The following is a 16225-nucleotide window of genomic DNA, read 5'->3' as shown; positions in this document are numbered from 1 at the left end:
CCCCAACACCACTGTTTCCAGATTTCTCAGGGGTGATGGTGGTGAGGGCCTCTGCTCACCCTGGGGCACTAGCTGGCCCCTCAACCCAGGCACTGCAATTAAGCCTTGGGGGAAAAGTTCTCATCTGCTTCATAGATTGTGTTTTCCTTGCCCTTTTTTGGAAACACTGAACTTCTCTTTCATACTTCTTATCTTTCACTCGTATTTTCTACCTCTGTGTCTTAAATTTTTTTGAGACAGCAAATCACTTCTGTTTTTTCCCTCTAACTCTTGTAAGGTTTTGGAAAAAAAGCATTTTTTTATGGGAAAACTCAGATGCATACAAAAGAGGAAAGATGAGAATAATAAACTCAACATGCCTTACATTTGGCTTTAGCAATGATCAATATTACAGCGTCTTTCACTGCATCCATCTCTCTAGCATCCCTTTGCCCAGGCTGCCCCAATCACACAACTTCTAGTTCCCTAGGAATCTTTACACACTGCGTGTTTTCCCCCTGCGTGTGCTGACTTCCAGTGAGTGCATTTCAAAAGTGAGTGACATTAAGAACTGATATTCCTCATGAGGAATAAACACTTGTTCAGTCAAAGGTTGCAGGGACAAGCGGACAATGTACCTTAGCACAGGCAGTTATGAGACACATGCTGAGAGAAAAATTGGAAATGACAGTAGATGAGATTAAATATTATCTAAGAGGTTTTATATGAATATAAAAACCTGAGATGGAGACTTTTTTATCTCTCATTTTGCAAATAAGAAAATTGAACCACAGAGAGGTTAAATCTTGCCAAGGTCACTTACTCAAGATTTCACACTCAGGTTTGCATTGGTTGTTTTTAATTTTTATTTATTTATTGAACGAGCAGGAGAGAATAAATGAGCAATCCTATTCTCTGACTCCCCAAATGCCTGCAAAGCTCGAGCTGGACCCAAACAAGGAACCAGGAGCTCAGATTAAGCCTCCCTGGTACTCAGTATAAGTGTCTGGACCCAATAATTGGAGCCGTCACTACTGCTTCCTAATGTCTGCATTAGTGGTGAGCTGGAGTCACGAACTTATGTACGTCAATACGGGACATATGAGACATATGGGCCAATCGTCCACCCCAGGCCTGCACTCCTAGCCACTGGATTATATTGCACTTATGGAAGCAGATGAGATGGCTTTTTCTTATCCTTCCAAGTTCGTTTAAGGACTTCTTTTTTCCTCCTTAGGTTTCTTCCTTCACCCCATCTGCAAGTCCTTGGTCTTGGTCCATTCTCATTTGCTTCTCTTCTCTTTTTACCAATGAATTTTCCATTCTTTCTCTAGCCAGACTCATTGGGCTGGTCCAGCTGCTCCACATCACAGGAGCTTCTGAGAGGCGGAACCAACCCCTGGAGCCAGACTCCGGGATCCTCTCCCTCACAGACCTCTCCAAGAGAGTAAACACAGAATTGACCATGGATTCCTGCCCCCATGGCGGCGGGCGGCGGGCAGCGGGGCGCGGGGCAGAAAAAGCATCTTCAGGTTCATGCCAAACGCTTCTCAGGACCACCTCATCATGATTCTAAAGTCAGAAAATATCTGCAGCAGTAGGACTGGGAAGGGGTCCACCTCCTTGGAGAGTAGAGGGATTTCACTGCAGAGAGAGGCATTCGAGGCGCAAGCCTGGGCTAAGCACCCACATTCCATCGCAGCCTCCAGCTGAAAAAATTAATTGCCTGCCCTTTTTGCCATTTGTCTTCTGCCTGTGAACTGCCTCCTCCAAGTGGGCTGGGAGGAGAGCACGCCAAGCAGCATGGGGCAGGGGCCAGCCGCGCCGACCTCTCCCTGCTCGGGTTAACTCCTTGCCTCCACTGCAGCAGCATCAAAACGGGCCAGGCAGGTGACCAGGGAGCAGCCACGCGCAGCAACAGCAGGCCCTGGTGGAGGGTGCTTTTGCCTGTTTTAACTTCTTGCCTCCTTTTGTTTTCCTTTGGGTTTTATACTATCCTTGGGAGACACCGTGTAAACACCCCAGCCAGGCAAAACAAAACATGCCCAAGCATTGCATTGCAGCAAGCATCTGACCCCCTAAGGCTGGAGGAAACCTGGCTACCTCCAAACCCCTCCCCAAACGTCTCCTGGGTGGCACAGTAATCTCAAAGGATTGCTAGTCTCTCTCTCTCTCTCTCTCTCTCTCTCTCTCTCTCTCTCTCTCTCTCTCATTCTCCTCCACCCACCCGCCATTTCCCATCAAGGGCCACCTGTCATCTACAGGTGTCCAGATGGCCAGGAAGGCATACACTGTTAGGGATTAAAGACCCACACCTGTGGGGACTTGTCCCCGCTTTGCTGACTGTGCTGGCCTCGGGACACTGGCTCACATTGACCCCCATGGGAGCTAAGTGTCAGGGACCAGGTTGGGCCAGTGTGGCTCTCTCTGGATAGAAGTAGACTGCGTTGTTGCCTTTGGGAGGACAGAAAGGGGCCTTTCAGGGAGCTGGGATGGGGGCACAGTGCACATTCTAGGTTTTTCACAATCACAAAAAATGTGTGTGTGTGTCCTTCCAAACCCAATGTCAGGTGTAAGCCACCTGTTCCGACACATCTTAGAAACTGGCATTATAACCTCCATTCTCAAGACAAATGTCCATGTCGGAACCCTGGAGTGACCAGGCCAGGTTGTTTCTGCAGGCCCAGACCTTCCAGGAGGAGGAAACAGGAAAGCAGCAGCAGCACCAGCCCATGAACGCGGCCGGCGGAGCCAGAAACCGCCTGCGGATGCTTCTTCACAAGCCAGATCCAGTGGACAGCACAATCCAAACAGAAAAGGGAATCACAATGTACATCTTTTGTTTGCCGTGGCAGGAGAACTGTTGAGCAGAGGAAAAAAACAAGCTGAGCTTAGCGCTATCAGCTGTTTCCTGGGGCTCCCTCCTTCCTTCCTCCGAGGGGGGCCTGGCCGCTTTGTTCTTGTTCCCAGCTGCTCCTCTGTGCCTTTAAGCGGTGGCCTTTGCAGACCTCGGAGGAATGCGACGCTACGACCCCAGGGGACTCAGCCCCAGGCTCCACCCAGCCCGCCTGGTGCAAGTGCTCCCAGAACCAGCCTGAAAGTGAGGAGAAAGTGCCTCTGGCTCCTGGCTGATGGCTTCCTCACCCAGGGGCTTCCTGCCCTGCGTGACCCCTGCAAAAGCACCTGTTTCAGCAAGTATTGCAGTGTGTGTGTGTGTGTGTGTGTGTGTGTGTGTGTGTGGGAGGGGTTGGTGTGTCCCAAGGAGGGGCTTTCTGCAGTCCCGTAGTTTAGAGCCAAATGCATCCCAGCTCTACCAGGGATTTAGCTGGTCACTCTCAGCCAGTGACTCAACATCTCTGTGCCTCAGCAATGCTTCTGTCATGGGATTCGGATGAAGACTACGGCGAGGACACAGAATAGATGCCTTCTCCCCAAAGCCTGGCACACAACAGGCTCTCATGTCAGTGACTGTGGTCACCATTGCAGGTGCTGGGTGACCCAGGCAGGGCAGTTATACAAGAAGAAAACCACAGAAGTCATGAAAACTTGTGCCAATCCAAAGGACCTGGCAGGTTGTCAGGGATCAGTAATTGGAATTCTGGCGCCCGATGCATTCCCCAGAAGTTTCATGGGCTGTGAAACAGCAAGCTCAAACCTGTTTGCCAGGGTGCCTCTAAGGTGCTTGGATTAAAACCTCCCCCTCTGGGGAGAAGCCCTGTGGCTGGGAGGTAGCAGGTGGGTTCACCCAAGCCTGCCTGGCTACAGCCCTGGATTCTGAGGGCTCTTTGTGCCACAGCCCAGCTGCAACGGCCGCCTGGGTACCCACAGAACCTGTCAGGAGAAGCAGAAGGACTTGCAAGAAGGTCTGGCACTCAGCTGCCTGACTGATTCCCAAGTGGCCAGCCACCCTTGGCCAGACATTATCTACCTTATTTCTTAATCTTCTCATCTGTCTTAAGAGGCAGGTGGTATTAGCCAGGCTCAGGGAAGAGGCCTCCCTGCTCCTGCGGTCAGGTGCAGGATGGTGTCCAGCCTGACAGACATGCGCAGAGTCGCTGGGGGCAGATAGCATGGACTGAACTGCAGGCCCCACCCTCCCTGCAGCCTGGCAATCATGTGAGGGTTCAGCAGCCAGTTGAGTAGCAAAACTGGGCTCTGAACACTTAAGCTCCTACTTCCTTGTCCCTGGGAACCACATTTTATCAATTACTCGTGATTTAAATGGACATGGATGCTCTGAGTTTCCAACTTATATCAATAGCAAATTCAATGATGCTGCCATTTTATTTGGTACCTGGGACCATTTTAGTGCCTGGGTGATCTTGTGATCCTTTCCTTCCCCCTTCTGCCCCATATTTCCTGGTCAGTCTGGGTGACCCTCTCACATAGCCAACCCGCATGTCCCCAGTTACATTTGTATTTTCACTGCCCACCTCTTTGTTGGCCTCTTCCATCTCTCCTGGGGCTTCAGGAATTCAGGGGTTTCTTTGCCTAGTTCCTTGTTATGAACTGGCCAGCTCCCCTGTGACCACAGCCTCCAGAACTTCCAACTCAGTCTCTCCTTACATTAATCCATTGAACAATGTGGCTGCCCACTCAGCTCCCATACTCTTTCTACAATATACTATTTTTTTTTTAGACTTTTTTTTAATTGATCACATTGCTTTATGTGACACAGTTTTATAGGCACTGGGATTCCCCCCTCCCCAAACCCTTTCCCTCTACAATATACCACTACTTTCTACAATATATTTCTTCATGTATTTCTTTGAGATGCAAAAAGATGAAGAAACAGGAGCAGATTGATACATCCTCTGGCCCACTCTCTCCAAATGCCTGGGTGCTGCAAACTCAATCTAAGACAACCATCCACGTGACAGGGATGCAATAACTAGAGTCATTACCAGGATCCACATTAGCAGGATACTGCAGCCAGGAGCTGAACTAGGTAGCAAACCCAGGTGCTCCTGTTTGGGATCCAGGTGTTTTAACCAGTGTCTTCATTGCTAGGCCAAATGCCTACCCATCTCCTTCCCCTTTCTCTCTTTTTGATTGTCCTTCCAACTCCTTTTTTTGATTGATCATTTCCCTGCATGGCTCCCCCAGAACCACTGGTAGTGGGTACAATGCCCTTGTCAAACTCCTCCAGCCCTTGGGAACTGGTGTCTGCTGGACTCTCCAGTTGCATCTGTTGTCATGTCTCCTACCCTGTAGGAACACTACATGGGGTGGCTGCAGAGCCCCATGCACTTTTAGGCCTTCACCCAGGTCCATGGGCACTGCACATACTGTGAGCCAGTTCTTCTGGTGCTGGGGGCATTGCTGGGGGCAAATTTGTTTTGAAATGATTACCCCAGCTGCAGTGAGAACAGATTAGAGGGGATTTAGAAGGATTGTGGTCTTTGTAATCCAGGTAAGATGGTGGCAGCTTGGGTCACAGAGGGGCCCCATGAAGATGGAGCATGATGGGTGGATTTGAGGGAAGATGCAGAATGAACGGGATTCTGTGATGGCTTGGATTCAGGGTTAAGAGGATGATTTATTGGGTGTGGTGTGTTCATAACAAGGAACTAGGCAAAGACACCCCTGAATTCATGAAGCCCCAGGAGAGATGGAAGAGGCCAACAAAGAGGTGGGCAGTGAAAATACAAATGTAACTGGGGACATGCGGGTTGGCTATGTGAGAGGGTCACCCAGACTGACCAGGAAATATGGGGCAGAAGGGGGCAGGGGAAGGATTATAAGACCACCAAGGAATTCTGGGAGGAAATGACAACCAAGTCGAGATTTCAAGGACAAGTTGGAGGTGACAGGCGCAGAGGAAGAAGAGCAGGCCAGGCACAGGGATTAGCCAGAGTCAGATGTCCTCAACTGAGGGTGCCTTTGGCAAACCTGCAAGGCACACATGGTAATACTGGGGGATCTTGCTTGCAGTCCTGACTGGGGAAGTGTCAGGTTTGGTCCAGTGCCTGACCAAACTCGCCCTCTACTCTCTACAGCCTGCATATTCTCTCACCAGGTGCATTTCATTTCCTGGCTCCTTCTCAGTTGCTTTGAGCACCACGATCCTTGTCCTGGCTGTTCTCCTGGCTGGAGTGTCCTTCCCTACCTCTTCTAGTACATTCTGAAGTGTTTGACTTAGGCCCTCTTCAGGTTCTTAACTTCCGTCTCCCAGCTGCTCAGAAACATCTGTACCATGGGATGTACTGCTGTGCAGAGGCTGTCTTGACATTCGTAAGCATGCATTTTTGAATCTGTGCCACTTAAGTGGTGTTTAAGGAGATGGTGGAACATGTATTGTGGCCTTGAACCTCGGCTCAGCATAGCCTCACCTTGGCCACCCGCCAGCCTCCCAGGGATGGGGTCTCAGTGGTCTGCATCCCACAATGACTTGCTGTTATCTTCAACCCCTGTGGGAGTCTGGACGTGGGGTCAGCTAATGTTACTTTAAGCCCTCTCCTAGGGCATGGGTGCCCAGCAGGGTCCCTATTAACTCCCCTGGGATCTGTTAGCCTCAGAAAGTATGACAAAAAGTAGCCAAAAAAGCCCACCATGATTGGTGAAAAAATAAAAGCCCAGAAGGAGAAAGGTTTTTTTTTTTTTTTCTTTAACCAATATTTGAATAAGGAGGTCCCATGTGACGAGTGTCACAGGTTTCAAGACAGAACAAAGTGATTAAATATGAGATAAGCCTTTGGGTCACTGTTCCAACATCACCCTCATTCCTGAAAAAGTAAGTAGCAAATTTTTGAGATTCATAAAATCGGAAGGTCATGGTTTTCCAAAGAATGCTGAATTTGAAAAGTCCTAGCATGTCGCCCAATGTTCCTGTTATATACCTGGAGACTCCTAAAAAATAATCGGAGTGGCAGGCATTGTGGCACAGCAGGGTAAACTGCAACCTGGAGTACCTGCATCACAAATAGGGGTGTCTGAATTTCCTTCCGATTCTGATCCAGCTTCCTGTTAATGTGCACCCGAGGCAACAGATGAGGATGGCTCAAGTCCTTGGGTCCCTGCCATCTGCATGGGAGACCTGGATGAGTTCTTGGCTCCCAGCTTCAGCCTGGCCTAGTCCTGGATGTTGTGGGCACTTAGGGTAAGATAAAAAAAAAAAAAAAAAAAAGAAGATATCTGTGTATCTCTCAAAAATAAAGAAATATATAAAAATTTTAAAGAAGTAAGTGAATTTGTGTGACCACAGATGTCAGCTGACACAGACAGCCCCATCCTGCACCAAGTCACGGCATTTTGGTGAAGGATCCCATGACAACAGTGGTCCCATAAGGTTATGTTGCCTCGTGATGTTGGGCATCTTAGTTCTGTAAGCACATGTGCCCCAGGGAGTTTGTGCAATGATGAGCTTTCTAGATCTATTTCTCAAAATACAACCCCATCACTGAGAGCTCCATCTCTGTACTTAACTGCATTTATTAACAGTGCATGTGAATGGTGGCCTGTCCCAGCGGTAGTTACAGTGACGCTTGTGTATGGGAGGCTGTCTATTAGAGACAGGTCACCAGCATTCCCTGGGCTGCTGGAGAGGAGTTCCTTTTTTGGAATCTTCCTGTCAGGGACTCAAATGGGGTCTGTGGTGACCAGAGAGGGCTAACATGTTAATGTCATCCTATGCACTTGGGTTTGAGTTTGAACTGGATGGAGATTTTTCTACTTTGATATCAGGAAACATTATAGGCCCTGTGCTGCCTTGTGCATCCCTCAGAAGGGTGGCGCCCAAACTGTAAGTGCTTTTGAGTCGGATGCAGTTGGACTCACATCACTGACTTAGTGGTGTGACTTTAAATGCAGAACTTAAGCTAAGTCTCATTCTCCCTACCTATAAAATGAAGCTCATTTACAGAATACTTTTAGTAGTTCTAGATCCCATCATCTTTTGGCTAAGGGGGTCAGAGATTTCTAAACATTTCCAGTCACAGAGATAATAGTGATTATTAGAGGCACCCATCATTTTTGCCCCCTTTGCATTCTGATTTTTAGTATATCGGCCACATTTCCTATTCTCTCAGTCCACGAGATGTGGAGGGAGGGAGGGGGAACAGCCTCTGACTGGCTCTAGGACAACAATCTTGTCTCAGGCTTAGTTGGCGTTGGGCACATGATCTGGGAATTTTGATGGATCCATTTCTATAGAAGTGCTTTCTCTCTGTGGGAGGCTTTCTAGTGGGTAGGATGTGTAGGAACAATTGGTGGACCGCTGTGAGCCCGAGGGTGGAGCTGACAGAGAAGAGCTGCAATGGGAAACAGACAAAGACCTTCAGCACAGGCCTAGCCACTGGGCTGCTTAAGTCAGAGAAACCATTGACTGCATCTTCCTAAATGAGATAATTTTATCTTGTAGGAACCCTGACCAACAGCAAGTCCGTTGAACCTAGAGAAACTTCTATGCTCTTCTTTTACAGATATTTTTGCCCTAGTATCCCACAGACTGCTGCATAGACTCATGAAATCATAGAGCTTGAAGATGCCCAAGAGGTGGATGCTGTGAGCCATGGCAAAGTGGAACCAGGAACCAGCATGCCCCTCGCCTTTCTGCCTCATCTCCCACACACTGGGATGAAGCCATTCCTTGAAGTGCCTCCCTGAGTTCTGGAACACTAGGAGAAGCAATAGGGTCCCATGGACCAGGAGCAACTCTACTCTAGGAGTGGCTGTATACCATTCAAGCCTCCACAGACAGTCACTATGTTTTAAGAGAATAGAGAAAGCTTTGGTGCTTGAAGGAGCCCAGGTGAATGGCCAGGGACATTCAAAGCCTTATGTGTGACCTCGTGTCCTGATTACTTTACTAGTGGGACATCCCAGCAGCTCTTTAGTGGGTCCTCTTCCTACCCTGCCCCCACTCTTTGGAGTCCTGTTCCACAGAATCAGAGCCATCTTCCTGAAGGATCACTCCTATCCTGCCACTCTCCTATTCAAAAATCTCAAATGACCACTAACCGCACAGTTTAAGACAACACCCATTTATTGACTCCTGTTCTGTAGGTCAGAACATTGGGCACAGTAAGGTGGGACTATACTGTTAGAGCCTCACAAGACTGAAGGTAAGAGATTGGTCAGCTGCATGCACTCTCATCTGGAGTCCAGGGGACTCTTCCAAGCTCCCATGGTGACAACACTATTCAGATTACTGTGGTTGTAGGGCTATAGCACCTGCTTCCTGGCTGGCTAAGTGCGGGGGCAGCTCCAAACTCCTAGAGACCACCTGTTTTCTTGGACACACAGCCCCCTTTATTTTCATACCAAGCAACTATGCATGAAAGCCCTTTGGCATTTTACATTTCTGCCTTCTGCAATCTCTGACCTTTGTATCCCCATTGAAAGCATTCATGGAATTAGGCCAGAGGCCTGACCAGATAATCTATTGATTAGCTCAAGGTCAACTGATTAGTGGCCTTAATTACATCTTCACAATCCCTTTGGTCTGTTCATGTAATGATCATGGAAGTTTTATCTTATTTAGATCCCACTCACACTCAAAAGGAGGACATTATACAAGGGCAAGAGGTTTATTTGGGTTTTTTTGGAGGGGGAAGCCGAGAGGCAGGATTGTCATCTTAAACTTCTAATTATAACAATTATCCTCTATTTTTATGTCCTTGTGAGGAAAGTCACTGAGTCCAATTTCCTAATACTCTGTTTTTCACCCCCCATGGGGGCAGATACTAGCAGCTCAACCAATACTTAATTTCATTTCTGTGTCTCCAAATCATCCTCTAAAACACAGCTGGGGGGAGGGCATGGTCTCAGCCAATGGGCTACAGGTAGAAGTCTGTGGCCTTGGCTCCTTTCTCCTTCCTGAGAGGTGGACTCCATGCTTAGAGCTGCAGTAGGCACCTGGTGATGAGGAGGAGGTCCAGAAGTTTCTACAGAGGACTTGTTCTTGCAATTGTTACTTGCAGAACCTGTACAACTATCCTGGTATACTGTGCCAGATTGCAAACAGCAATCTCAATTTACACAAAACTGAATCACTGAATGGGAAGAGAGTAGCCAAGCCAGTCTTCCAAAGTTGGAAGTAGCTCTGCACCTCCACAATTGCAGTGACTTTTTGCGCTTCACTTTCTTGCTGATGTTTTATGGGAATTCTTTTATGTAATGTCTTCCTAAATATTTCTTTTTAAAATTTACTTTATTTGAGAGGCAAAAGACACACAGACAGAGAGAGAGAAAGAGAGAGAGAGAGAAGGAGAGGCTTCATCTTCTGGTTCATTTTCCTAATGCCTACAAAAGAAGAGTATGGACCAGGCCAAAGCCAGGTGCCTAGAATCTCATCCAGGTTTCCTATAAGGGTAGGAACTCAGCTATCTGAACCATCATGCATGCTCTGCAGGGTTTGCACTATTAGGCAGTTGGAATCAGACAGCAGAAGTAGAGCCAGGATCCGTCATTCAATGCAGCATCTCCACAGGCGTTTTAGCTGCTGTATAAGATGTTTGCCCTTTACTATAATGCCCCTGGTTACAGATGCCATATCACATGCCATGGTTCATTTCCCTTATGGTATGTGATGAATACAGAGACCTGAAAATCCACTTAGGGAGCTGGGGACTGCAGCAGAAAACTTCTTGGGTAGAGCACGTTATCTAAAGGCAGAAGTGTGGGTTCCCCAGACAGGAAGGGACGCAGAGGGAAGACAGCCCGTGGCTTCCATGCTGGTCATGTCACCTGTCTGGGTGGGCAACATCTGGGAAACACGCACAGTTTCCTTCTGGTTCCATAGGGGTCTGAGAGCTGAATGCAGAAGCCACTGCAGGAACTATCTTTAACCATTCTCCGGGCCCAGAACAGAGCCAGGGCAGGCTGATAAGGGATTCAGACATATGTCTCTTAAGTCCCTAGCAAGGTGGAGAAGGGGTGATGACTGACAGGAAACATGTAACTGGGAAACTTGGAGGAACGTTTTGGCTTTTCAGAAGCCACAACATGAATGCAAGCCATGAAATTGTGCTTGGGTGGGCACAGACCTGCTGCTCCCCACCTAGAAAGTTCCAAAGAGGCAAACATTGTGGGCCTTGCGCCCGTCCCTCCTCTCTGCCAGTTTAGGGGTTTCAGTCCTTCGTTAGACTCTCCTCCTTCCTTCCTGTAAAGGCAGCATCGTCTCTGCTGGCCGTACACAGTGTCTAAGTCTGCTCTAGCCTGCCTGCCTTTCAAATCTCCTCTCCTCCCTCAGACTTCACAAGGCATCAGCCTCCCTTTTTCTCTCATCTCACCACCTACTTCCAGATCTATTCAACCTCTGCAGTCTGACTTTGTTCTTCCCCCAAGCCCTCTTTTCCTTAAAGTCGAGAGGCTACCTGCTCAACATCCTTTCATTACTAACTAGATCCACCTTTTTCAAAACTGAACCAAACCAAATCACCAAAAATGAACCCTTGTCACTGATCAACTTCCCTTACAGAAAAAGGTGGCCAAATAACAGTCCTAGCCAATGAGAGCTAAGTGGAAATTGTTGGATGAAATTTCAGAGAAAGATCCTTTAAGGTATGCACACTCATCTGCTGTATACATGCCCATTACCCCCAACCATTCCTCCTCTTGGCTACCTGGAATGTGGTTCTGATAGCTGGGAATACAGCAGTAATTTTATAACACGTGGAAAAAGCTGACAGTACAAAGATACGAATCTGATCATCCCGCAGCTGCTGAACCAATACTGTCTTGTTTAATCCACTGCTATCTGGGTTTTCCATATAGTCAGGAGGCTCATCATTAATTGACACAGCTCCCTTGACCAGACCACACCTCCTGCCTCTTGTCCTACTTCCTGTCTTTCCAGGGCCCCCTTCTTCCACAGACACTTTAGTAATGAGCTGGAAGCAGAGCAGCTGGGATTTGAACTAGTGTTCCAATACAGGATGCAGGTGTCAGCTTGACACAATATGTCACAATGCCCACCCCATGTTGGTCTTTTAAAAGTGAAATCTAATCATGTCATTTTCCTGCTGAAACTCAGTGATCCCTTATTCCTTACAAGAAAGCATCTCAATGCCTCTTCATGCATCTTGTCAACCTCTTTCACATTATAGCTACATGAAATCACCTGCTGTTTCCCAAACTTGCCACTACCATCTTGCTCACTCGCTTTCTTGATTGTCCTCTGTGTCTTGCAAAGCTGAAAACTCTATGAAAATCTGTTTAATGTGAACATTTAAGAATCAGTTGGGTGTCCTTGTTTTCTGGGAAATTTACCACCCTTGTGTACAGAAACTCAGTGATAAATATTGGAGTTCTAGAGGTTTTGGGTTATTCACTTAATATGGTTGCGTCTTCATAATTCTATTTAATCAAAGGATATTCTGCAAATCAGCTTAAACCAAACTGATAAAAAACTAATATCAACCGCCAATGTTCTCATCTACATATTTTTGTTTCAAGCTTGACCTTTGTCCGACATCAGTCTCCTATGTGAGTGGCAGGAACTCAGTTCCTGGGCCATTTGCTACTGTGTCCCAGGTCTGTGTCAACAGGAAGCCAGAGTCCAGTGCCAGAGCTGGGAGTCTCCTCCAGGGACTTGGATACGGGTCGGGGGTTTCCTAACTGCAAGACCAAACACCCATCCCAACATTTTACTTTTGATGCAAATTACCTTCAAGAATCCTGGAATTTTAGGACCTAGCCCCCTCACTATCCAGAAGAGAACTGGCTCAGGAGTGTAGAACAGAGCAGGAAGGTAAAACACATCTAGTCCTCGACTACCACTCTTTACACCTCACCACGAAGCCAAGAACCATCCAACCAACAAGGGACTCCCTCCAGCCCCACCTCCCTGAGAGAAGCCAGCCAAGTGGACTGCAAGCAGCCAGCTAAGCTGATCTTCTTACACTGCTTATACTGTCTCACTTAAGGCCAGATGACAACATAAGGGCTTTAGGGAAAAGAAAGCAAATGAATTAAGTCTAAGGCTCTGTGTGCTCTGGCAATAGCCTACTCCCCTCCTCTCCAAGCCCTGAACTTGGGGCAGGCAGAGAGCCACTCACCCTCTGGGTGACGGGCTTGTCATCTTGGATTTGCACAGCCAATCCCAGGTCAGACAGCCTGCAGTTGCCAAGGTCATCTAGGAGCACATTCTCTGGCTTCAGGTCCCGGTAGACGATGCCCAGGGCGTGGAGGTGTAGCACTGCGCAGGTCATCTGGGCTGAGTAGAAGACCACTCGATCCATGGCCAGACCCCGGGTGCCGACGTTGTAGATGTGGAACTTGAGGTCTCCCCCATTCATCAGGCTCATGACCAGGCAGAGATGGGTCTTGCTCTCAAAGGCATAGGCCAGGGACACGATGAAAGGGCTATTTACTTTCTCCAAGATTTCTTTTTCTAAGAGAGCCATCTTCTCACCATTTTTCTTCTTCAGCCGCTTCTTGTCCAGTTTTTTACAGGCGTACATCTTCCCCGTGTTTTTCACCTGGACAGCACATACCTTGAGGGGAGAGAGAGAAAGGGGAGAGGAAGATGTAGAAGAAACTGGCTCTAGAGGGAGGCAAGGGCGAGGACCATTAAGGAAGAGCAGGTGGACGGAAGCTTCCAAGACAGAGGGAGGGTCACGAGAGACCATGTCACCCTCACTTGGATGCTACACAACCAGTGGTTCTACACTTACGCATGCAATGAGCAAAAGGCAGGTGGCATGGGGGATGTTCACAGGGGCTGCAAACGGTGGCCAGGTGAAGGGACTGGTCCAAGTGTCTACTCAAGGTGCCATCTTGCTGCCATGCTCTCGGGTCCAGGACATGGACCTCACGAGAAGGATCCCAGGTCAAGTCCACATGGGCCTGTCCATCTTGTGCCATTTGTAGTAGACTTCAGAGGGAACCAGACAGAGCAAGGGAGAGGGAACTTGAATCTTGCTCCTTATCCCTGCACAGGTGGTACAGGAAGGAGTTCCCAGGGAACTGCCCAGAAAACAATAAACAAGGCAAAATGGCCTTTCCCTACATCTCCTTATCCCTTATCTTGCCAAACACCTACCTCTCCGAAACCGCCTTTGCCCAGCACCCGGAACTCGGTGAAGTACTTTTCTGACACTGGCTGCATCTCAAAGAGTTTCCACTGCAGAAACTTCTCATAGAAGGGACTGCCCAGGAACTCCCGGAAGGGTTGCTCCTGCAAGAAGCTCATAGTCTCGGCGCGTGCCTGTGCCACCAGGGCAGCCTGTTCCTCTTCTGTGGTGGCAGCTTGGCATTTGGCAGCCAGAGCCGGGCTGAGGAAGGCATGCGGCTGCCCCGGGGCCAGGCTTTGGACGCAGATACCAACCAGTCCCTGGAGCAGGTTGCTCTTGGTGGGCCCCTCCTCGGCTAGCTCCCAGTTCTGCACCTCCTCCAGGAAGGCGGTGGCCTCCCGGTACGTGGGTATCGTGGCCAAGAAGTCTCGGAATAGGCGGCGACCGATGGGCTGCTGCTCGCAGAGGCTGTGGAAGTGCACGGGCAGCTCGCGGCGGAGCTCTGCGCAGGCCTGAGGCCCGGGCAGCGCCAAGCTCCGGCGCCGCCGCTGCACCTCGCGGCTGTCACCGTCCGACGTGCTCCGGGCCTGCAGGTAGGCCGTGTTGGCTATCAGGTTGTCCAGGCCCCCCATGTCGACCATGGCTGGACACGGGGCAACAGGCAGGCAGACAGGCAGGGGAGAAAAGCGAAGGTTGCGGGCTGTCCTTGTGGCCACCAGCTGACTGGCTTCCTTCCTTCCACAGGGTCACCAGCCCCTGGGGGATTTACCGGCAGGCTGCGGGACTGCCCGTGGGACTGATGGATGGTGGGGAAGAAGGCTTCTCTTGTAAGAAGCTTTGGCTGGCTATGTATAGCCGGCTAGCGACAGGCACATGAAAGCTCACAGCTCTCACATGCCAAGGCAGAAGCCACGGCAGCCCCTGCCCAGGGCTTCAACCTGGCTCCTGCCTCCAACTTAGCCGCTATGTGATGCTGTCCTTTCTACACACACACACACACACGCACAGTGGTTCCATATTCCAGAATATACAACTATCCCATTTCAAAGGAAATATGTTATTTTGTGCTTGTGAAAGCAGTCTTTTTTTTTTTTTTTTAGCGTAACGTGAGACATTTATTTCCTTATATATTTGAGAGGCAAAATAGGTAGATAAGAGAGAGAGAAAGCACCTATCTGCTGGTTCGCTTCTTTAAAAAAATTGCAACTGTGCCTTTTTTTTCTTTTTAATTATTTATTATAAAGTCAGATATACAGAGAGGAGGAGAGACAGAGAGGAAGATCTTCTGTCCAATGATTCACTCCCTAAGTGAGCGCAAGGGCCGGTGCTGCGCCGATCCGAAGTCGGGAATCAGGAACCTCTTCCGGGTCTCCCACGCGGGTGCAGGGCCGTCCTTGACTACTTTCCCAGGCCACAGGCAGGGAGCTGGATGGGAAGTGGAGCTGCTGGGATTAGAACCGGCATCCATATGGGATCCAGGCATGTTCAAGGCAAGGACTTTAGCTGCTAGGCTACACTGTAGGGCCCATGGTTCACTCTTCAAATGAGTTCCTGGGCCAGTGAGCCAGGAACTCAATCGAGGTCTTGCAGGGGACCCCATAACTTGAACTGCAACCACTTCTTCTCAGAGGCTGCATTAGCAGGGAGCTGGAGTGAGGAGAAGGGCTGGGCATGGAGTCCACGAACTGTGATGTGGGACAAAATGTGCTAACCATTGGCTTAAATGCCCATCCTGAAGGCATGTTCCAGACTGTTTCTAGTATGACAGTGTTTCCTACCAGGCACAAATTATGCCAACTCCTAGGGGTAACAAGTTAGGGAGAAGAAAGCTGGCAGCTTCCACCTTCTATCCTGGGGTGAGTCATTGATAAGGATGCTGTGCACCTTGAGGCCTCAGATGTGTTCCCAGGGACCCAGACTGATGGCTCTGCCATGCTCATGTACCCTGATCGGGGTGCAGATACCTTCCAACTACGCTTCCTTAGCTCTGACCAGGCTGACCTTCAGTCCCTGAATTACAGGAAAGAAAAGACAAGGTGATCCTAATGCGAACCACACCATGAAGTATGACAAGTGGAAAAGCTGTGTTCCTGAAAGACAGAGAGGAAGGGAGTCAGCCTGTCACGTGGGCCTTGGAATGAAACAAACATTTTTCACGGCCCCAGCACAGAATATCTCCCACCTGCATGTAGTCTCAACTATTCTGAGGCTGTAGTCACACAGGGCTGGGGGCCGGGGGTGGGGGGACTGGGAGTGGCTGGGAGCCTGCAGGGCACACAATGAGAGCAAAT

At 49.1% G+C, this 16225-nt stretch overlaps 1 protein-coding gene and 1 long non-coding RNA gene across 2 annotated transcripts in view; one reads left to right on the top strand and one right to left on the bottom strand.

Moving 5' to 3' along the window:
* The window catches only part of LOC131479778 (uncharacterized), a 39621-nt gene extending 30699 nt beyond the window's left edge, over nucleotides 1-8922 (top strand). The window contains exon 4 of the long non-coding RNA XR_009245093.1: nucleotides 8400-8922. This is a non-coding gene — a long non-coding RNA (uncharacterized LOC131479778). The remainder of the gene's footprint in view (nucleotides 1-8399) is intronic.
* Nucleotides 1-14575, bottom strand: part of GRK7 (G protein-coupled receptor kinase 7) — a 28194-nt gene extending 13619 nt beyond the window's left edge. Inside the window, exons 1-2 of the mRNA XM_004599629.2 lie at nucleotides 13964-14575; nucleotides 12978-13415 (exon numbers count right to left, since the gene is read on the bottom strand). Of these exons, the coding sequence (XP_004599686.1) occupies nucleotides 12978-13415; nucleotides 13964-14575 (1050 nt within the window). The remainder of the gene's footprint in view (nucleotides 1-12977; nucleotides 13416-13963) is intronic.
* Nucleotides 14576-16225: the final 1650 nt, after the last annotated feature.

The sequence above is a fragment of the Ochotona princeps genome, chromosome 3 (assembly GCF_030435755.1).
Source record: "Ochotona princeps isolate mOchPri1 chromosome 3, mOchPri1.hap1, whole genome shotgun sequence".
Lineage (NCBI taxonomy): Eukaryota > Metazoa > Chordata > Mammalia > Lagomorpha > Ochotonidae > Ochotona > Ochotona princeps.
This window is presented reverse-complemented; position numbering and strand designations above follow the sequence as displayed.